Source organism: Harpia harpyja, chromosome 18, assembly GCF_026419915.1.
Source record: "Harpia harpyja isolate bHarHar1 chromosome 18, bHarHar1 primary haplotype, whole genome shotgun sequence".
Lineage (NCBI taxonomy): Eukaryota > Metazoa > Chordata > Aves > Accipitriformes > Accipitridae > Harpia > Harpia harpyja.
The window spans coordinates 16,035,525-16,059,028 of NC_068957.1; the positions used below are offsets into that span (position 1 = coordinate 16,035,525).

Sequence of the window (23,504 nt, forward strand, 5' to 3'; positions counted from 1 at the left end):
AAGAGGAAGAGTGTTGGCTCAGAGGCTGGGGAATAGTGCTTAGCAGAGAGCTAGAGGGGGAGTGCTGAGGGAAAGGGTCCCCCGAATAAGTGGGGAGGCTGCGAGGGCGGAGGGGCAGGGCTGAGCGAAGAGAGAGTGCCCCGGGGCGCAGAGGGCAGAGCTGGCTGGAGAGTGGGGGGGCTGGAGGGGGTGCTTGCGGAGCGAGTTTGGGGGGGATGCCGGGGGGCGGTGGGGCCGGACGGGGAGCTTGCGGGGAGAGGGGGCGTCCGGGCACAGAGGGCAGGGTGCTGGCGGGGGGGTGCCGGGCAGGGCTGGCGGGGGGGGTGCCGGGGCGGGGTGCCGGTGGCGGTGCCGCCGCGGGGTGCCGCCGGCGGGTGCCGGCACATTCCGGGCAGGCGCACTGGGCGGCGCGGGGCGGCGGCGGCGGCAGTGCGCGCTCGGAGCCCATGGAGGCGGCGGGGCCGCAGCCGGGGCCGGGCCCCGCGGCGGGGCCGCAGCCGGGAGCCGAGGAGATTGACATGTCCCTGGGTAGGTCCGGCGGGGCGAGGGTCCCTGCCCGGGCGGCGGGGCCGGCCCGAGGGCGCTCGGGGGGGGGGGGAGGGGGCCGGCCCGGCCCGGCCCGGCCCGGCCCGGCCCGGCCCGGGGCTCCGTGCGCCCCCCGGGCCGGTCCTGGCGCGGGGCTCCGTACCCCCGGCCGGGCCCGGGGGTCTGGTTTGTGCTCATACGCGTCGTGGCGGGGTGGGTAGAGTCGGGCAGAGGAGCGTGGTGTGGCCCCGCAGTGCCGGTGCCCACCGGTCGGCCTGCACCCGGTTGCGGTGGAAGGGGACCGGGCAGGAAAAGGCGACGAAATAGCCGGGGGTGGTGGGAGAGAATCACGGCTTCAGACCCATCTCTGTGCTTTGCTGGCAGCACCCCGTAACTTCAGAGGGCAGAGTATCAAGCGCTGCGGGTTGGGAGAGGCTTACGTAAACGAGCCCTCTATTGAAATAAAGATATGAGACATGTCCTCGGGTGTGCAGGCTATTTATAGCAGCTTGCTCGTGATGCTCGCCATTCCTCTGGCACTGGATATGTGAACTGTGCATAAACAACTGCCCTTTTATGAACTCCGAAGGCTTGGACTCCGACACTTGGACGATAGATCTTGGTGGATTATCGGGTCGGGGTTGACATCTCTGCTGTGGAAGGAAAGTCCACTAGCACGTTTTATTATTGGGTCAGCTTCCTAACCAAAATCTTGTGTCATTTCTTCCCAGCAGTGAGCCACTTCTCAGGAATAGCAGAACATTTTCCACTGCAAATTCAAACAGATCCCTTGGCTGATGCACCTTTATTTTAATGGTGCTATGAGGATTTACAGCAATAGTGCGTCCCTAATTTTTCATTTAGTTTTTTCCCCATGGTGTTGCACACCCTTTTTCTGTTTGCTGATGTGCAATACTCCCTTTGCTTTTGCTCTCCCTTGGTGCTTCCCCCGGTCAGACCTCCTGTGGTCCACCTCCATATTCAATCCAGAATACACCTTACTCGGGGCAGAAGAGAGAAGTGGAAAACAAGAACCTTGGTGAAGAACGGATGCTTTCAGTGTCAGGTGCTTGTTTCTGTGCTTCCAGATACGTTGGGCCTTACTTGAGTTAGCAGTCACAGGAAACTGCAGGAGTTACTCTAAAGCCGCCCTGATAGATCTAATTCTGTCTTGAGGGCATAGGGGTACCTTAAATGACCTCTCAGGATCCCTTCCAGCCTTACGTAGTACTCCATTACATTGCTTTGTTAACCCCATCATATTTATGGGTGCAAAAGACAACTTGTACCCAAACAAAAAAAGACACTGAATGGTGATAGACCAGACACCTGAGCATTCATCTCCTCTCCGTTCCCAGCAAGCTCTTCCTCGCACTGTAGATAGCCCACCCTTGGATGCCTGCATCCACCTCCACGCAGAGCAAGCAGGGATGCTGTCGATACGCTTCAAAGCAGCCTCTGCCCCAAATAGCACATGTCCCAAAGGCGCACTTAGCTGAGAACATCAGCGCATTCATACCAAGAATATCGCCCAGCGTCTCCCAGTGTGCTCTCTTCCTGGCAGACTTGATAGAGAAATCACAAAAGCAGTCACGCAGCCTATTCTTACCTCTGCTTTTGTTTGTTTTCCCTGGGCTTTGTATTAATTTGGACACAGGAGTTTCTTGATAGAAAATGACAAGTGACAAGCGCTGGAGGTATGATGTGCTGTTTGTGATAATCACCCATTGAAAGCTAATGGCACTTCTGTGCTTTCACTCCAGCGATTCATTAAGGTGCTGGAGTAGCCACTGCCTGAGAAAAGGGCTGATTTGGACACTTCTTTCCTCACTGATTTGTTAAAGGAATGTTAAAACATTCTGCTTGAGGCTTAACAGGTATAGCTTTATTACTTGCTGAATATTTTCTGGAAGGTTTGAGGTTAAAAGAAGAAATTGTTGGAAAATACAAATTAATGAGGAGGTGTCCCTTTGCCTTTGCCTTTCCTCTTCATCAGAACAGCTTGAATTAAGAAGATCCCCTTGAATTCAGACAAACTCATTGAGAACTGGGGGGCTTTGAGCTGTTTCTTTATAGAGCTCTACATCTAAAAGTAGTTTGTTCATGGTCCAGATACCTCAGCTTCCAGTGCCATCTTTTAAAGAGTTAAAAACTCTTGTTGAGGTTGGGCATAAGCTTTCAAAACCCTGTCAGGTATACTCTGGATACTGCAAGTGGTGTGTCCCTTGTGCTCTCTCTGTCCTCTCTCGTAGAACACAGCAGTTTAGCGCAGCTCAGGGGGTGTGCAGCTGGTTACAGCAGCAGTGCCTAGGGAAGCACCCAGGATGCTTGGCTGGGTCCGAACTGGTGAAGCCCAGTGGCAAAATGTCCTTGGGAGAAATTTTGTGTGATCTTCTCAGTGCTACTAATATAGTTTTAAACCAAAAGTGTCTAAATCACAGGGAAAGTAATTGGTTGTTTCATACAAGCTCTGCGCCTTGGGAACTGCATTTGGATGGTGTCTTGCAAAGAATGCGAGAAACATGTCATAGTTCATGGAAGAGCTCAGTAGAGTACATTTTCAGAGCTGCCTAATAAGTTTGGGTGAGGGGAGTCCAGGGACATTGGCAGCACATCCCGGGTCAGTTTTGCTGCGTTCAGGCTGTTTTATACCCCTTTTGGGGTATAAAACCTGGTGGGGTGGCGATTGGGATTCAGAGGCGAGAGGCAGCTGTGCCTGGTCCCAGTGCTCATACTGCAGCAGCACAGGAGCGGGCTGGTTGCCCTCCCTCCTGTCTGTAGAGAGCTGTGCAGGGTTCCCAAAATATCTTACTGCTGCTGGCAGTGGGGCAAGCGTGGAAATCAAATCGATGTGTTCAATGTGAAGCACGAGGAGCTGGTTCCCTTGGTGCGGTGTAGACAGGTCTATACGGGACAACCCAAGTTTTGCAGGGGAGAGCAGGCATCCCCCGCACAGTCCTCTTGTATTTGGGATATTCTCCCTCTCTGCTTCACCAGACAATGGCAGAAGCTACGAGGTTCTTGCTCTGTGGTTGACACATCCTTATCCAGCTGTTTCTAGGTTAGCTATATTGAGTAATTAAGCAGGAGCATCTACCCCAGATAGTCAGAAAATCAAGAGTTAGGTCCTGAAGACTGTGGAACTTAAAATACAAAGTACTGGTGATATTCATTGTGCATGTTGCATCTATTTGCTTACTGGTTTTTGAGCCATAAAGGTTTATGGCTTCAAGCTTCATCTCGTACCACCAAGGGCTAGAAACTTGCTTTGTTTTTTTAAAGCACTGAGGAAAGACATGCAGGTAGCTGACTCCAGGAGATGGGACTTGAAAGGAAACCGTCCTGCAACCGCCTGGTGAGCCATGAGTGTTTGCAGACCATGATGTCACCTTTCTTGACAGTCACTCTGTACAAGTGAGATTCCTTCCCCGCAGCCCTCACATCGCAGCCTTTACTGCACCAAGCTTCAGTTCTCCCCTTTACAAATTTAGGGGCTAGGGGAACATTCATACCACTTGTGTTTGCATGACACTTGAACAGCATTTGTGTTGTTTATACATCAGGGACACGTCCTCTGCACGGGGCAGCGCCCATGTCCCGTGCGTGGCAGGGGGAGCGCCTTGGAGCAGCCGTCACAGCATGGGTGCACCCATGGGTGCTTCTGCCCATTCTCCCCCCTTTGACCACCTATCCCGCAGCCTTCCAAGTCAGACCTTCTCAAAAAATGTTCTTTGCCCAGCACTGAGCTCCCAGTGCCCCTGCAAAAACATATTCCCTTATGCTTGTGGGAAATCTGCAGGATCGGATCGCTCGGTGGGACGTGAGTCTGAAATCTCTGTCCTGCACATGGTGGATACGTGCTGGATGGTAGCACATTTTTAAATAATTTGCTGCACTCTAATCTCCAGCCCGCAGGAGCCGAGTAAATTGATCCTATACTTTCTGAGCTAAGCTTAGTCTTTTATTGTTCAGCCAGCGTAGCTTACAGAACCGCAAGCTCCATTTTTACTGCAGACAATTGCAAGCACTGAAAGTGGGAATCACTGTTGGTAGAAAGTGCAGGTTTTATGGGTTTCCCCTTTGCCATTTCAATCTAGATGATATCATAAAACGCCACAGGAAAGAGCAAACAGATGCCAGCGCTGCAGGGGACGGGCGAAGGCAGCAGGTCAAGAACAGGAATTCGGCATACGGGTATGGACCCCGTTTCCGCGCCTGGATGCAGAGGAATTTGCAAGGTAGGTGAGCGCCTTGGGACGGTGGAGGCCTGCCAAGCTGGAAAACACATTTGTGTAACAAAATACAGCTCTTAAATCCTTCTCCTGTCTAATTCCTGTGTGCGTATAAGATGTACTCGGGCTCTGAATAGCTTTTCTGTCTGCAACAATGGAATATCAGGGCCCTTTCAGAGCATAAATTCATCCATTTCTCTCCCTTCCACCCTCTCATGAATTACTAATTCAAAGTGACTTAATATCTAGTCTCTATTCCCTTTTGGCTTTGCATATTTTAATTATGCCTCTTCCTAATCCTCTTTTTCCCAGAACACACTTAAATTACCCCTTCAGTAACTGTCATTGATAGCTCAGTTATTGGAGCTAATTTGTCTCTTTTGCCAACCATGCTATTTTTATGATGAGTTTTTTTATACTACTGACTGATCTCACACTAATCTATGTTTGGTTCTACTAGCTTTTACCTACAAAACCAAAAAGTGACCTGCTGCATGAAATGCCATCACTATCAAAATTTTGCTTTTTTTTTAACTACTGCTAAATCACTTCATTGAAGATTTTAGTGACATTTTGCAGCAATGTCGTTGCAGTCTTGCCTTGGAGTGCCAATGGCACATCAGGCCAGTGGGATTGCTAGGAGCAATCCTGCTTGTCTCCGGTCTGCCTCCCACTCTCATGTTCTTGGTCTCCACCACATATTGCCTTACCGAGAATCATTCCAGTTCAAAACGGAATGATGATAATTGCCTTTTGCAAATTGATTTTTCTGTCAAAAACACAGGCTTTGATATTCTTCCACACTCAAGTGACTACTGCATGCAGAGTCAAATAAATCAAACAAAATATTTTTTTAGCTATTCCTTAGAAAGGAGAACTTTTCTGTTCATTTATAGAATTATTTCTGCTAGTCTTAGTATTTCATAGGTTTTAACTGAGTCTGAATTCAGCCCTGCCAAGTGCAGAGACCCACCATGCTGTGTGGTGCTGATGTCAGTAGCAATTTTGGGAAGCTCAGCACGACTGGGAATTTAGCCCATAATTCTTCAGGGGCTGAAATGCAGTCCCTTCTGGACTGAGACGTGATAACCATTATCAAAATGACGATCAGAACAGCCCAGCACTGTAATGACAGAGGCTAGAGAAGGGTATTATGCTGATTAAACCAGCAAGAGAATTCGTGCAAGCTAAGTGCTGTTATCCCTCCTGCAATATGGCTTAAACCATCTCCCCAGTGGGGGAAAGATGATTTTTAATGACAAGAAATTTGAATTTCAAATATCCTTGGAAAAAGAGTCTGTCAGACATCGGGGCTTCTCGCCAGACTGGACTTGCTGGGCAGAGGTGCCTCTTGACCAATGCAGGTGTGCTCAGCACCAGGCTCCGAGCGTGCACCCAAACACGGTGGGGGTCTTCCCCGGCTGCTGGTGCTGTGGGGTTTTATTCAAATGTTCTTTCATTACTAAATATCTGCCAGAGTTTTTGCAGAGATGGAGCCTCCCATGTGTCACACTTCAGGATACACATGACGGACCGAGGCCTTGGTCCCCAGCTGGTGTACACGCGGTACCCCTCGGAGGCTGATGGCTCCGGCATTAGTTATTTACACCGGCTGAGGCGTGCCTGAGTGCACTGCTGAGCAGAGGCTCTCTAATGCAAACTGACTGACAGGGGCATGATTTTCTAGTCAGGGCTGCCTTTTGCATCAGTCCCTCCCGTTGCACCGATGAAGTACCAGGAAAGGCAGCTGAGCTCAGTCTGTCTTGCCGCAGAGGAGATGCCCTCTCCAGGGTGCAGCAGAGCTATGTTGCAAGGCTTGGTGGCCTGCAGGAGAGCAGTCTGGCAAACGGGCAAGAGAGAGGGGCAAGCCCAGGGTGGGCATTGAAGGGAACAAGAAAGAGAAAAACAAACTGTGGGGACAGAACCAGGAGGGAAGAAAGGGCCGTTAAACACAGCGAGACCACATCTGGTCAAAAAGACACGGATTGCCAAAATGCAAGTGTTTGGAGAGGAACATTTACACACCTGCGCTTCTGTGGTGAGAGGGCATTGTTTGTAAAGAAAATAACAACTGGCCCCACAAAGCCTGTGAATAGTATTGCATTTTTGTGAGTGTTCCCAACCAGCACCTCCGGCCGTAGGGAGCGAAGCAACCCCGAGGTGCTGTTTGGGAGGTGCTTCCCACGGACGTGCCCTGGTGCCCTTTTGTTTTAGAGCCAGAGCAGCTCAAATCGTCTTCACTTGTATTCCAGTGTAACCAGCCCACACTGGCGCCAACCGGTGTTACACCCTGGGGCTGGAGCCTTCATTAATCGCTGTGGTGGTGGCCTCTGACAGCAATGTCACCGCTGCCTCAGAACACTTCATTTCTAATTGCTCCAAGTCATTATAAATTGCCGTGGTGTAGGAATCGATGGTATAGGATCAATACATGCATCTAACTGCTCTGTGGTTGGTATCAGTGAGGTTCTGCTGTATGGTCCAGAGTTTAATTGCAGTCTTGCTGCCCTCTGCCGTGCACTGCTTTATGCCTGATTTATACACCCCTCTGAGTATGTGTGTACGTTTCACTGGTATAGCGACTCAGAAAATGTCTACTTCGTTATGACTACAGAAGTTTATCATGTGGAGTAATTAGGCTTCAATACACTATGCCTCCATCTGATGGAGTGCTTTCCTCTCGCTCGACACTTCAGCACACCTCAAAATCATAAACAGGCTTAGGGGAAAACATTAAATGCAAGATGAGCTGTTGGTGTGTATGTACTGTGCAGTTATGTAAAACAGCAGCAGAAGGTGCCCCCTTCAATATATGCAGTAAGGATATGTCAAGCTGAAAGAAACCCCATATATATATAAAAAAAATTATGGTCCAGTCTTCACTTATCAAGTGCTATAATGTGGGCACTCAGAGCTATTCCAGGCTGTTGTGGCGTTGGCTTCTGGATGCTTGAGTCACTTGCGTATCTGTATCAAAAGGCTTTTTCCATTTCACAGTTAACTCATAGCAACGTGAGCTCTGACAACAGATTGACAGGTTTCCTGATGTGAGTGTTCCTGCCTTTATTAGGAATCAGAATTGTGGAAGGCTTTTCTCTTCTATATTCTTTCAAATCAAATAATGTGTTTGTCAGTCCTACATATAATAAGAATGTTAATGAGACATTGGAAAGATAAATTATTTAATATTCTGCAAAATTACTTTTCTGGAATAAATTGATGTGATTCTTGCATCACTAGTTATGTAGATACTCCTATATCATATTAAGTTAACCTTGTAATTAATTTGCAAAACTATAATAATAAATTGAGGTTTTAAGGATGCTAAAATAAGAGTTTATTTTTGTAGGACCTAACCGTTTTAGAAGAGGGTTTGGACAACAACAATACAATCGGAGGCAGTTCAGGAATACTGTGCCCGGTCCCAGGAGAAGACCAGCTGCTGCATTAAATGGAGTGAGCCCTTTAAATCGCCAGGCATCGGCTCAAGAGGTAGGGCGGTAAGGAAGGTACAGCTGTTCCCAAATGTCATGTAGAAATCTGCTGGATTTTATGATCCTGGATCACCCCAAAGAACAATCTACATAAAAAATTTACAGGCACCATCTTTTATATGCCTGTGCGTAGCATTTGCAGGCATAGGTGAGTACAGACACATATGCATATAAAATAGCAATTTTCCAGTTGGTTTTATAAGCTTATGACTTGGCATAATTTTACTGAATCAGTTCCCATGGGTTTTACAAACAAGATTTTTTAAAAATGTGTTCTTAAAAGATTTTAAAATATTTCCATAAAAACAAATTCCATGTCATCTCATCTTACTATTATCGTTTAGAGGAGGTATGTTAAGATTCACCATTTTTTGTCCTCTACCCAGAGCATTTACCAAGGTTCAGTAAAGTCAAAGGACAGACTGTTGTTGACTTCAGGTGGCTTTGGTTTAGAGACATATTTTTGACTAGCAAGTTGTTATCCCCCCCAGAGACACTGATTCCCAGTACTGTGACAGCCATGGGTCAGATCGCCTACGTGCTTCAGTGTAAAATGCATTTTTTTCATCCATGGCTTTCCCTTTTTCAAGTTTAAATGTTTAGGTCTTATCTCTGCTCAAAAACACTTTAAAAAAAAAAGATTGAAATATTTTCATTTGGGTTTTGAGTTATTTTTAAGACTCAAGAGATCGGAAGGAAGGTACATGTTCACCATTAAAGTAATTCTTACAGCTTTCTTCTGAGTGTCACTAACATTAAACTGGCTTGGTGTAGAAGGTGGAAATCAGGCGGGTAGATAGTCCTCTGTGAGAGGGGGTTGTTTTTATCCTCACTGATGGAAATCCACTCAATTAGGAGGTCACGTATGCTCAGTAAGCTTTTAAAAAAACACCGAAGTGGCAAACATGATGGCAGATTTAATGGCTGTGTCCTGTGGGTATAAATAAGAGAGCCCTAAACTAAGCATGCATGTGCATGGAGTGTGGTTATTCCTGAAAATAAAGACTGCGATGACTCAGATATTGAGTGTGGCTGGGTATTAGCAGAAAGTAATAAGCAGTTGCTAGGAGGCATAATTCTACAGTAGCTTCCATTTTGCAGAAATAAACCAAGTGGGAAGAATGTGGAAATACATCTCAGTTAGTGGGTAGTAACAGTGATGGTGGTTGTCCCACAGAAATAAAAGTCTGTGGCAATTTGTATAAGTAACTGCAGGAGGACCTACGCTGCTGAGGGGTCTTCTGATGTGCTTCATGCTTCAGGGCTTGGACTGGGCAACGTACGTGTCCAAACAAGAAAGAGTCAATGACCGAAACGAAACCTGAGCAAAGCTATAATGCTAGGCTTGTGCGACATTTGCACTCCATGGATTAATTTTTTGGGGTATTTCTGCACTATTAGAATGAAATATTCTTCCTGGTACTTGTAGTTTCATGCCCAGGAACCAAGACACACATACTGATTGTTGACAACACTGTATACGAAGTCCAAACGTTGAGACTACAGCAACACTGCTGGGTAGAAATATTTCTGCCATAGATACAAAAGACGATGGAAGAGACCAGGTTTTAATAGATATAGCGAGGAATCAGTGTCCCATCATGAAAATATCAAAGGAGGAAAAAAAGCACTTGCAGAGCAGGGTTGTTCTGTTGCAAGACTGCAGAAGCTGCAAAGGAAAAACAGTTGGGAATGAGAATAGGGGGAATGCAGAGCACACAGCGCGGGGCTGAGCCCCCTTTGAAGCAATTGCAAGTGGTGCTGGACGCGTCCAAGAGCAGCGAGGGAACCTCTGCAGTGTCAGCAATTGCCACCTGCAGTTATGAGCAGGCTGGATTTCCTCCTAGACAGAGCCATAGAAAATGCCAAATAAATGCACCGGCTTTTCAGGCAGCGGCAGTCAGTGGAGGGAAGGGCGGTTGTGTGCTGTCACTCGTGCTCACTCCCTCTTTGTGCGCTGAGATTGCGGCACGGGTGGCAACTGCTGAGCTCTCGCTGCTCTTTCAGGGCAACAAGAACAACGATGCTTTCACCAAAAGCAGCAGCAGCAGCAGGCAGCCAGAGGGACGGCGACGGCCACCCCCAGGCCCCAAGAGATTTAGAGCAGCTGCTGCCAGCACCAACGCCCCGGGGAGAAGGTAAAATCTTTGGTGACTGTGGGCTTCTTTGGTTTTCAGCGATTCCTTGTGCAGCTCCTGGGGCTCTGCTCTTGGTCTGCGCCAGCTGGGAGTGGCTACAGCCGTCTGTTCGTGCAACATGAGAAAAATACCCTTGGGTATGTTAGGAAAGCACCTGGAAATAAAATAACCTCGTGCTGAAAGTTCATAATTCAGGTATTAGATCTGTCATTTTATTTTAGAAAGCACGGAAAATGTGACCTTTGTCTTTTTATTAAACTTCTCCTCTGTCACTTAGGGAAAAACTTTTGAAGGGTGAAATAGCATTTATTTTCATAAAGGCAGGGAATACAGACTCCAGCCGTAAGGGATAGGCAGGGAGAGGGAGTCTGTCCTGGTGAAGGGCTGCAGGAGCAGACGCTGCACCCCAGGAGCTGTGACGAAGGCAGGCTGCCGCGTACTGGGCACAGTCTTGCTGCCTGTCTCATTGTGGTCCTTGTGTTCTCCGAGCTCAAAAGGAAGCTCCGTTGCAATGCCGTCTTTCTCTGCTTTGAGTAGAGCAGGGACTGAATGACCTCCAGAGGTCCCTTCTGTCCAAATTTTTTTCTACGTTTTTCTTCCATGATTTTTTTTTTTTTAACAAGCAGAGTTCAGAACAAACACAAGCTGTTGTTTCATTTGAGCAGAAAAACGAGTTCCTCTGAAATCCTTTGCTGGCAGAAAAACTTGTTGGGCTGAACTTGGTAACACACAGCCTCACTTGCTTCTCATACTGCTTTTTAATACCACGCTGGGTTAGGTATTTCAGCATTAAACTTTAGGAGAGACCTGGCATCATATTCACCTATGTCCTTTTCTCTCTCCTCCTTTATCAGCAGGCCTTTCCTGCTAAACAGGGGACCAGCCTTCCAGCAGAAGCGGATGCAGCAGCGGTTCTCCAAAGCCAACTTTCAGAGAGGGGTCAGTATCGAGACTTTTTTTCTGCAACCTGCTGATGGTGACAAGCCTTCAGTTTTACCAGCCTTTGCCCAGTTGTATCTTTGCTTCCAAAAGTAACTGGGAGAGATGGATGACTTGAACAATGAATGTATTCCTAGGAAAGTATTTGCAGGACAGGCAATTTTTAATGCAGCTTAATATTCTGACACCTGGAAAATAAAACCTGGGCAGGTGATAAAAGTAAACCTTGCAGCTTATACAGCAGCACAAGCAGGGCAAAGTAAAGCCACCCAATACAGATCACTGTGCCAGCAGGAAACCCAAAATTAGCGAATTTCTTGACAACATGCAAAGAAAGTGCTATTCAGATATACCAAATGAAATACTGGAAAAGGAATCATTGTTTCTGAGAGCTAATTCTTTAAGTCATTTTTTTTAAATATATTTCACAGCAGATGGATGCTAATGGAGAAGGGAAACCACCAAGGATGAGAAGGTAATTGGTGAACAAAGGCATGCTGCAAACATGACGTGCTCTTTCATGCTCGAATTGAAGCTGGATACATCTCCCTGTCTCGGCAGGTGGCAAGTGAAACCCAGCCCCGGAGCAGTTCTGACGGTTTCTGTGGCTAATCCCCAGGCGGGCCAGACCGGCGCGTAAGTAAATGAGGTGATTTGTTAGGATGGGAGCCCTACAAAAGCCATTGCAAATCCTTTTAGCATTATTGCAGCTTCGCTTCTTCTATTAGAGTGTGCAATGAATGGTTCAGGCCCAAAATGGTTAGCAAATGATGTCTCGTTCCCTTCCCGGCATATCTGAAAGGAGACGGTAATTACCATGCGGCTTGTTTGCTATCCAGAGTAAGGAGAAATGGAAGCGCCAGCAGCGTGTGGGAGGTGGCAGGCTGGCTGTGCTCCCTGTGAGGTGTCGTGGGGGAAATGCCGCGCGCCCCGAAGGGACACCGCATGCTCGCTGTGTCAGAGGAGCACAGACGCTGGGAGGGGGCAGCTTCACCCCTGGGCTGAGCCGGTGCAGCTGCCGGACCCGGCACCCACCCAGGGGTAGAAAGAAGGGTGGGTGAGGGCATTTGGCATGTCCTGGGTGCAGAGAGCACCCCATGATAGCCTTGATGTGACACAGTCCCCAGTGCTGGAACTCTGCCTGCATGGCAGCTCTCCTGGCACCCTTCAGACTCTCCCAGGCTGCCGTGAGACATGCCATGGGATGTATGGGGCATGCGGGTGTCTCCTTTACTCCTTGCTGGTTTGCAGATGATAGGAAGCGAGCTGCCTTAGCATCCTGAGTGACTTCAGATCTGTGCTTTCCCCAGGCCCGGATCCAAGCGCCCGTTCCTGCGAAGCCAGAGGCCCCCGCCGCGGGTGGCCAAGCCCCAGCCCAAGGGAGTGCTGCTGAGATTCAACTTCCGCGCGATGGCCAACCAGGTAGAGGATTGTCGACAGGACAGGCAGCACCTTGCACCCTGCAGCAGCCCTGCCGCTAAGCTGTTAACATCACGCTCAGGTTTTTGGGGCTGCCAGTTGGGTTTATCTAGCATAACCCGGGAGGAAAGTCCCGTAACCGTGTTGGCTAGGTTGCTCACAACACTGAAAGCACCTGAGAAGACTGTTCTGCAACTACAGACTCAGCCCAGTTTTCCCCACTCTCTTGGCCCTTCTTGGCCTGTCCATGTGCTTTCTCGGAGCGGGGAGGTGCTGCTTGTGAGTGGTCCTGGCCGGGGGGGACCGTTTCACTGTCGGTGCTCCCCACTCCTCAGAGACACACAGCACTTCTGGGCTTTGCTCTCTCTTTGCTTTGGTGACCTTCTTGGTGCCTTGTTTTATGCTGAAGTATGGTCCAAGAGCCCCGAGGCAGGTCAGAAATCCTGCTCCACCTTCTTCATTGCCGGCGTTTCTTGTCTGGACGGTTTGGTTTTACTTGATGCCTTGTGCTCAGATGCCATCTGCTTGTTCCTGTTCTTGCCGAGGATGCCCAGTGTCTTGGGGCTGGGTGCTGCTTGGAGGTTTTCCAGCCACACACAGTCTGTCGAGCTCCTTGTCTCCGTGTGCTGAGTGGTTTAATTGACTAACTGGCTGTGAAGCACCGTCCTGACTGATGGGCTCTAATCAATACCCCGCTACAAGTTTGGCCATGCTTTGCCACAAGACGTGGGACTGACTCGCTCTCCCTTTCCCCTGCAGACCAGCCTGACGCTGGATGAGAGATTCTCTGGTCTGAGGAATAAGAGGCGCTTTACAGCAGCCAGGAGCGCCGGCCGGACAGTCACCATGCCTTAGCACCGCATGCTCGTCACAGGGACTGCCCATAACAGTCCAGGCCCTGTAACGGGCAGCTCAATAAAACTCGATAGATTTCCTCTGAGATAGCTAATTTGGCAATGTGCCGTCTCTTTCCTTACACGCAGAATGAATGAGCGATTGAGGGCAGGGATGAGGCAGGATGAGAATTGGGGCCAGAGCACAGGGCAGGTGGGACATGAGCAGGGTGGTGGAGGGGGACGAGCGAAGATGGATTTGCTGGGAGTGCTCTGCAGGGGAGCCGTGGGGCTGGCACCAGCCCTGTCCCCCTGCCAGGGCACCCTGTGCTGCCTGGGGTGACTCCTGCAAGAGGGAGGGGGGACCATCTCCAAGCCATACCCGACGAGCCTTCCCTGTGTTGTCCCATGGGTGGGAAAGGGTTGAGGACACTGTGCCTGCCTGCGTGGGAGACAGAGCGGGAAGAGGAGCATGTGTGGGGCTGAGGGACGTGCCCCAGCAGTAGCACCAGTGGGGATGCTCCAACTGCCCATGTTCCCTAGCATCCATCTAATTGCCCCATTTGTTGTGTGTGCAGGCATCCCTGCCCGGAGGTTTGCAGTGTAAGACCCCTCCATCCTGAAAATGTCTCGCTCTGCCCCAATAGTCAGGCCTGAGCACCTTGCATTTCTCTTTGGTTTGCCGTGCTGTTCTGACTGCTGCTGCTGGCCCAGTTGCAGGGATGGGGTGAGATGTGCCGTGCCATGCCTCTGGAGTGACTGTCCTCGGTGCGGAGCACAGACAGGCTGCCCCAGCCCAAATCAGGTTTTCCAGTGCTGCATTAGGGATTTCATAGGTACAGCTCCACCCATGCTCAAAGCACTGGCATAATTGAACTAGCAGCTGCAGGAGAGAGGCCAGGCTCCACAGCAGTCTGATGAACATTGGCTGAGATGTTAATGAGGTGGGTCTAGACATTTGTTAATGAAGCCCTGCACCAACCGTGAGTCACTGATCCATTCTCCACCCACTGCTGTAACCCAGCGCCGAAAGTGCTGGACACAGCCTGTTACTGGGCTCCAAGCTATACTTATTAAAGTAAATATTTGATAGACTGCTTTACATTTTACACTGAGCATCTTTAACAAGAGACTGGACTCGACGTTGGTTTTACAGGAATGTGTGAAATGTTGTTAGTTGATGTGCTGATGTACGAGTCCAATGCACTGAATAAAAGACTAACTTGTCAAATGTCGCCTCTGTTTATTTCCCTTCCTTCAACAGGCTTTTGGTGCAAGTTCAGCCTCGCAGCATGGCACTGCGGGGCACAGTACGCATGGCTGCATGGGCTGCTGCCTTGGTGCTTTGGGGGAGGCCGTGGTCCCTGTCAGTGCCCACCCCCAGGCAGTGGGGCAGTGGCCTGGCCACACAGGCAGTTTGCGGCTCACAAAGCTGGCCCCAAAGCACAGCCAAAGCAGTGGGAGGTTTTCAGCAGGTATTGTGTAAAATCTTTGCTGTGATCTCTTTTGCCTTTAACATTATCAGCAAAATTATCAGAGCAAACCTGGCTCTGCGTATGTCCAAATGAAAACGAATGCAAACTGACTTCCAGGTTAATGAACTTGGGAGAAGACATCACCGCTTCATGCAAATAATCTGGATGTTACGGCAGATGAACAAGAAACACTGTCACAAATGGCAGTATCCCTGATTTCAGTTGCGCCTCCACTGTAAATATTGACAAAAGATGGTAGACTTGCTAAGAAAACCTGATCGCTTCTTAAACCAGCTTGCAAAGGGATGGAGCCTGAAAGAACAGCTGAGTGTGCAGCATCCCCTCAGTGTTCAGAGCATGCCCTGATACTATGCTCCAAATAAACGTTTTTCAGCAATCTGTACCTTATAATTTTTTTAAGTACTCCTTAAATAAAACTGAGGGCTTAATGGTAAAACCCACTCTTTTCCTAGCTAGATTCCCCCGCCAGGGCTGGGTGACACTTCGCACGCAGCAAGAGGCAGAACAGGCTTTACACAGAAAGGGCGCTGAATTTATAAGTAGCAAAAAAGCATAACCGTCGTGCTAAAAACATACCGGGAGGGGGCACAGAGTCAGTTCACTCCAACAGGCATAAAATACCCCTAAACTAAAACCAGGGGATAATTATCTCTAAAATTATCCCTGCTGCCGTGCCTAGGGCGGACTGCTGCGCAGAGCCCGGCTGCTCCTCGGGGAGGGAGTTTGCGTGCGGCGCTCCAGCCCGCTTCTTCAGCCACCGCCCGGGAGACGGGTTTGTCCCCCAGCGGCGCCCGGTGCCGCAGGGCGGCCCGGCCCGGCCCGGCCCGGCCCGGCTCTCCGCTCCCCTCCCCTCCCCTCCCCGGGAGGTGGCAGCAGGCGGCTGCGGGCCGAGCCCCCCGCCGGGGCGGCTGCTCTCGGGCTGGGGCCGGCGGCGAGGGGCAGCTCTGCGACCCGGAGAACGTTTCTATTCTGGTTCAGGCCAGCCAAAGCCGTCTGCAGGGCAACACCTCTGATGGGGGCCGGGAGGTTTAAAAACGTGGGGGCAGCTGTACGGGGCCAGAAGAGGGTCCCCGTCGTGCGGTCGAGGGGAGGGGGGACGCCAGCACATGCGGGTGGCCCCGGTCAGTCACTGCACTGACCCCACAGTACCGGTGGTTTCTGTCCTGAGCCACTCGCGTCACTGTGTTTCACAGCATTTGGTGGGGTTTTCTTCCACTGATGCTTTTTGCTGTTTGCTTTCTCACTGTTTGTCTATGCCTCCAACGGCCGGTATTACAAGTGAATGAACATTGCTTTACGCCCTTTGTAATTTATAGACCTGGACTGTGTTCTCCCTTGCCCACACCTCCTTTCTAGGAGAAGAGCCTCAGTGTATCTACTTGTCCGTGGCCTCGAAGCTGATCCATCCCTCTGGTCACCTTTGTACCTTTCCTAGCTCTGCGACATCTGCCTGAGAGAGCAGGGCTGAAGCAGACACGGTATTTGAGATGGGTTTATACAGAGGCTCTGCTTTGTTTTCTGTTCCTCTCCTAATAATTCCTAACATTCCAGTTGCTTTTGAACCCAGAATAGCCACTTGGAGCAGGAAATGGTAAGGCACATTTATACTGGTTTAATGAAACAAGTTTCCAGGGAACGGCTTCTGCAGAAGCCAGTCTCACAGACCACATATTGGTGGTAGAGAGGGCACCTGGAAAGGCTGGCTGCGAGAGGACGTGCCCAAGGGTGCACTTTCCCATCTAAGCTGACGTTCAGTATTTTCTTAGCTGTTCACGGGATGTCTGGTTTGATGCTAAAAGCTACCTTTAATGAGCTTAACAGATAGGGGGTAGAAGGCCAGCTTTCTCTGTGAATTTCCCCGTTTGTCAGTTCTTGCTGATTTTAGTGTCATACGACCAGGAGGAGATGTGCATCAGGTTACTCCCCAAGATTTTGGAGCACGCGTATTGCTAAGCTAGCACAGGGCAGGGTCCTAAAGTGGTGCCCCAGGAGCAGCATGGCAGTAGGGCCTCAAGAAGAAAAATGTGTGGTTTGGGGCAGACCCGTTGGTCAAATCCATCCTGGTAACAAAGCAGCAGCCAAGGCATCACACACGGGGGCTGGCAGCCTCTCCTGCATTGCACAGGGGTCCTTGCACCGGCATTTTGTCAGACTGGCTGCAAAACGGAGTCAGGCAGGGCAGGAACTCGCTGCCCGGACTCAAAGGTGCAGGGGGAAGCATCAGTGGAGGTGGAGTCCACTGTCAGCAGCAGGAGTTGTTAGTTTTTAGGGGTCCTTGGAGGGACTCAGACAGCCAGAAACCACAGACAAAATATTTAAACAGAAACCTGAGATCCAAACAGCATCTCAGGCACTGCGGTTCCCTTAGGGGCTGGGATAAACTGAGCTACAAGTAGAGCATTCGCCAGGCAGCAACCCAGTAGAAGAGTGTCACAACAAGCTGAGAAAAGACATGCAAACCCCTAGACTGAAATGTGAGGGATGCCCCAAACTGGACCCCAGACAGCCAAACAGCCTGGAGGGGCGAAGCAGTCTGTGGAAGGTCGAGTGGTACTTTACCAACTCACTTATTTCCAGAAATCACATATAATTTCTGAACAAACCAGCGTGCTACCCCATCACAGCGCTAGGTGAGAAAGGGATGTAGGAAATGCTACAACCTGAAGGATTTACCACAATTTCCTAGAGGACCAGAAAAACTTAACAGCATCCCCCCAGACAGCACTGGGCAATCCCAGCCCCTCCAGTTGAGGCGTTGCAATGGGCAGGATGCCCGGCTTTCATGGCTAGCCCTGCTCCAAGCCAGCATTAGCTTTGTCAGGAACCCACGCCCCACGCTAGGTGCAGAAACTTGGTTCCACTTTGTACCCTGGAAAAGGGATAGTCTCTTTCCAAGTTCAACTAATGGGCCTTTAACTTCCATTTGCAAGACAGAGAGTTATTTTTCCCCATTGCAAGTTTCATTTGCTGAAGTCTTATTCCCACTGTTCATCTGGATCAACTCTGACCACTTTTATAGGCAACATAACATAAAGTGCTAAAATGTGGAGGCAAGAGGAACAGAAAAATCAGATTTGGGCTTTATCCACTCAAGACCAGAGGTTTAGGATTTAGTATTAAGCCATGGCCTAAAGCAGATCCTTCCTGGCTATGTCAGGACTGCTGCCAGCTTTCATGATTTTACTGAAAGTCTTGTGATGTTTAATGGTGCAAGTTAAAACCCCGGTTCCTGGAGGCAGGTCAGGAGGTGAAAATCTTGGCTTGCCTGTATTAAAAGTCAATTTGCCATGCTGTGGCTGTGTGGGGAAGACCGTGACCCAAGAGTAACTTAAAAGCTTGGGTGTCAGATGCCAAAAAACCAAGGAAACTCTTAATTATTTTTCTTGAATGTTATGTTTAAGTCAAACTCATGACGTTTGGAGCTTGACTCGTGACTCTGAAATGCTCAGAGCAACGGCTGGGCCAGAATTAATCCACAGTCATGTCTCATTGTGAATGGGAATCTCTGTGCCACCGCCAGCATTTGGAGACCTTTGTCCTCGCATCCCTCGTTGCGGCAGCGCTTTGTTGCACTGCAGTAATAGCCCCAGCTTGTTGCAGAAGCACGTATGCCTGAGAAACATGAGATTTGCTCTTTCCATAGGTCAAGACTGGAGAAGAGGATGTTCATCTCTAAATCATACCAGGCTGCAACTATTAACCCTCCTCTTGCCTGGCTCCAGGAGGAAGACAACAAGGTACAGGCCCCCCACCTTGTGCCTTCAGATGAGCAATGGCACTGTCACTCTCCTGCCACCCATCCCCGGAGGCTGAGGATGTCCCTGACTCTGGCCATGGATTGAGGAGGTGTACCGTGGGGTGAAGATGGTGTGTGGTGACTGGCAGGACCTCCGAGGGGAACCCAGTCTGGGATGGGAAGCGAAGCCAAGCGCCAAGGAGGGAGGGAGGCTGCTTTATGTTATGTATGAGTTTATTTGCAGCTGGTAATGTCTCCCCCAGCTGCTCCAGGAATAGAGCTTTTTGTCATTCTTGCTGGGGGCGTTTATAAGCCTTGTGGAGGCTACTGTGTTACTAGCAATGCCAGGAACAGGTGAAGCTCTGCACATATTTTGTCCTCCCAGTGACTGTCATTGGAGAAATAAGGGGCTGCCAGAGCCAAGAGGTTTGGCAACCCCCAGGACCTGGGGCAGGCAGGCTCCCCCTCCCCTTCTGCCAGGGGCATCTAGCACCCCCTGCTCTGAAGACCCTTCCTAGCATCAGTTTTCCAGCCTAAATAAGTTTGTGGCCATCTCTGCCTGTTCTTGAGTCAGCCTTGTCCTCTGCTGAAATGGCTTTCCCCTCTCTGCTGTCCTGTGTCCCCCCAGGAGTGTATAAAGGGAGAAGTCCCTTCCCAGCCTGCATTTTGCTGAGCACGTGCAGTTGCCTTTTTCGGCACAGCCCTATTAAGAGTCCTTCTCAAAGCCCACAAATAGAAAATTCCCAGTCCTAACATCCCATTCTCAAACGCACCGTAGCTGAATAAGTTGTCTTACCTATGAGACATGAGGAAGGCTACTGCCATAGATGGACAGCCCTTCAGTTTTTGAATTTTTCATAGCTTCATGCAAAAACCCACCCCATGGATGCCCTGGCAGTGCACCGAGAACTTCACTCACCGAATGGCACTCCTGCCGCCATGTGGGGACCTCACATCTCTTCTGTATCATACCACGGAATGCAGCTCTGATGGGGAGCACAACCACATAACCAGTCGAGACAGCAATGTTTAACACCAATACTTTTGCACCACACTAAGTCAGCCTTGCCAGGGAGGTATCTGCAGGAGCTCATGGGTTTCACACCTCCTCTGGGCCTGCAGAGAGCACGCATCCCAAATTCAGATTTCCCCCCTGCCCTAGACCTGGCACAATGATTCATCTGTGCATTTGCTTAAAGGATTTCACTGTCGACCAATCCAAGGTTTCTTTGTTGACCACAGTTAATTTTGGTATGCAGAAAATGCCTGGGTAAAGACAGGAATCTAGCTGCAGTTTCAGTGTCTGCGAGCTGCCTGCTATATATTAACAACAGACTAAACAGCTCTTGCCAGTTGAGTCCCAGTTTCCATCACTACAGTTTTGTAGTTATAACACTTCTGCGATATGGAAAATAACTTGTGAAAAACCTTACCTGAAGAAGGACTGAGCTGAAACATCCTTAGAGGTCTGGGTCTTCTCTAATAACTATGGCTATGCAGGAGCCTGTGGCTTTCTTAGCCTGCATGGATTCAGGCTAGGGAAGAAAATATGGCCTAACATGCAACAAGCCTTGGCTGTAGGATATGTGGCATGGCTGAGGGTTTTCTCCCTGTAGGAAAGACTGAGGTCAAATATTTTTGTTTGCATATTAGTGGTGATGGAAGTTGCTTGTGTGCAATGAAAAGAGAACACAGTCCAAACAGCTAGAGACTAGAACAAGATTGACTTACTTTTTTTTTGCATAAGCCTTTTTTTTTTGCATAAGCCTTTTCTTTTGCATAAATTGTCCAGAACTTGCTCCTTTTTCTGAGAAACTGCTATCATCTGCAAAAAATTTGACGAATTCCACCTCAAAACAAGAATGATGCAGGGGAGGCAGACTCCTCAGGGATCTTGGTTCCTGGAGAAACAAACCCAGCCTTTTAAGAGTTCACCAGCTCTACACGAGGGGAAAAAAATATATGAATATATGTTTGTTTCCTTTCCTGATGGCACCATCAGGAAAGTGCCCTGCTTGGACCTTGGCATCAAACAGCTGAGAAGGGTTGGGGAAGATGGAGAGACTGCAAGAAGAAGCGAAAAGGAGACAAAGCCCTGTGGGAACTGTAGAGATCTCTTTTGCTCAAGGGGGGACCCTCCAGCTGCTGGCACAAAGCTCGCCTCTGTTGCGTATCTGTGCTCCCTGATCACCTCCTCCAAGGCTTGGAAACCCTGGCAGGGGGAAGGAAGCTGGTGAGACAGAGGCATTTTGCACCCCATCACAGCCATGAAACACTGGAGGGTGCATCTGACTCTTAGCAAGTGCCAGAGACACCCTTGTTCCCAGGGTATTCTCAGCAGGGAGTCCCCAGCACTGTCCGAGCATTTGGATGACCAGCACCCTGCTTGCTGCAGCTTGTGGTTGCAATCCCTGCTAAGCGACCCCAGTAAGGGAAAAAGGGAGCGTTTTGGGTTGTTATGTTTCTACAGCAATCTAGAAACATACCCACCAACAGCCCCAGGTATGGCTACGCCTGCTCTGATTCTGGAGTTGCCCTGGATTTAGTGATGGGCATGTAGAGCCTCATTGGGTGCAATGGATCTAACACTGCATTTAGAAGCACTTTGATTCATGCTGTTAAATGTGCCTGGTCATGAATCTATGATGCAAATGAACACTACAGCACTTCTGGAAGGAAAAGGGACTTTTGTGTACTGCATACAAGATGTTCTGGTGATGTATTTATATCAGCTCCAGCAGTGTTCATTAAAATAGACAGTAATTGCAGCACTTTTAAAGCAGAGTGATAACAGAATGTAGCCACAAACAGCATGTGAAAATGTAGCAACTTCCACCCAGCACCCAGCTTTAATGCAAGGTTTTATCTTCTAATTAGAGTCCCCAATCACATCTTTCTATGTGTGGTTGTCTTTGCTTGAAAATAGGCTAGGTGGTACAGATCATATGTATTTAGAGAAGTGCATTTTTATATCCGTTTCAAATTACAAGCTGGGTCTTTGCTGAGATGCTCTCTTACTAGGGCCAGCCAGGAAATAAATACTCAAAATGTCATGAATTGAGGGCTAACTGGTATACCAGTGGGGTAGGCAGGATTTCTCCAGGCAGCCACGCAGAGCCTAGGCAGGGCCAGGGCAGAGTTTTTCCTCTCTCTGAGCCATCCTGCCACAGTCTGTGTTAGAAACGAGCTCTGCACAGACTGTGGTACGCACACAGACCATAATGCATGCAGCTGCTGACCACACTTCACCTCCTTTAACTAGCTCCTCACCTTCTCCTTTGCTCTTGACCCATCCCCATGTATGCTGTGAGGACCTTGACCTCTTTAGCTGCTATGCAGCTGGTCCTGGGCAGAGTGCAGTCCCTGCTCCGGCACAGTGCTTGCAGTGTCCTGGAAAAGGCAGAATCAAGCCCATAGCATAAAAGTGCCCATGGCAGCTGCCCACCCTGGACTTGTCAGGCCCATGCTCCACCAGCCTGACTGCTGCCATGGAGGGTTTTACTGTGATGGAGCCATCAGAGCCCAACTCCATCCCAGATCCATGTGCAGAAAATCCTTGCAGAAGTCTCCAGTCCAGCACTTGCTCCATCTAACCAGAAATCTTTGGTATATTTGCCTGGTTGCTGATTTGTAGCTGGGTAATTTCCTGCTCATCTGGGCTGCTGCGGACTTTGGCTACCTCAGGGCCAGACCCTCTGTTATCTCAGCTGCTGGCGTCCTGCTCTGCTCAGCCACTCACGTCGGCAACTTCCAACCACCATGGAAAGCTGGAGGGAGGTCGAGCTGAGAAAGCCTGGTGCTGCTAAAACCAGCTCACAGTCATTCATGATTCCCAGAGATGTTTCCATCAGAGATGGCTGGCTGGGTGATGGAAGGGCTGTGGGAAGTTATTGCATCCCAGACCTACACCACTGGGTAACTTGCAATAAACTGCCAACAAAACAGCGTTTTTCCTTGAATGCCCTCGTGTGGGTCTCTAGGAGCAGCTAGAAAGCAGCCATCATCTACATATAAACGACAGATGACAGAACCAGGAAAGGGAATTCTGGATTTCATTCAAATATTAAACTTGATCATTTTGGTGGAAAAGGTGAACAAATTACATTTTCAGCTGTTCAGGTGAACCTCTCCCTAGCTCTTGAGGAGAACTAGAAATGTTTTCATGAAAATGATATGTTTCATCAAGAAGCTCTCACTGCTGGGAATAAAGGAGGTAAACATTTTTATAGGGGTTATTTATTACGTACCAGTGTCCTGACAAGATAGGGGCTATTCAGTCTTTTTTCCGGTTCTTGTGTATACATTAAATCAAGTCCCAGAACCATTCAACAATTTGTGGGCTCCTTTCCATATCATATCAGTCTCCGCAGGTGCCATTATAACAAGTCTCCCTTCCAACAGCTGCTATTGTCTGTGCCCGTCTGTCCTCTCCTTCCCGAAAGCCTCTGGGAACCGTAAGCTGTAACTCTGGATGCAGTGAAGGAAAATCTTTAAAACGTTTTTCAAAGAATATTCAGCAAATTATAGGAGTTAATGTGACCTGTATGTCAGGGTCAGATGGGCTGAGAGAGTCCCTGCTCAGAGATGCTGCATCATTTTACAGCAGCAATGAATTTCATCCTGCCCGAACCTGGATAGCGCAAAAATGACCAATGATTCTGCCCACAGCTACATAAGCCTTGCCTTTTCCAC

The 23,504-nt window shown here is 49.3% G+C and overlaps 1 protein-coding gene across 1 annotated transcript; it reads left to right on the top strand.

Annotated features, from left to right (window-relative positions):
- The first annotated feature begins 375 nt into the window (after positions 1-375).
- Positions 376-14,815, top strand: LOC128153834 (UAP56-interacting factor-like). The gene is made up of 9 exons (XM_052813636.1): positions 376-528; positions 4,623-4,763; positions 8,107-8,249; positions 10,259-10,389; positions 11,244-11,328; positions 11,760-11,803; positions 11,890-11,964; positions 12,639-12,750; positions 13,507-14,815. The coding sequence occupies exons 1-9, from the start codon at positions 447-449 to the stop codon at positions 13,600-13,602; spliced, it is 909 nt and encodes a 302-aa protein (XP_052669596.1). The 5' UTR covers positions 376-446; the 3' UTR covers positions 13,603-14,815.
- The last annotated feature ends 8,689 nt before the right edge of the window (positions 14,816-23,504 follow it).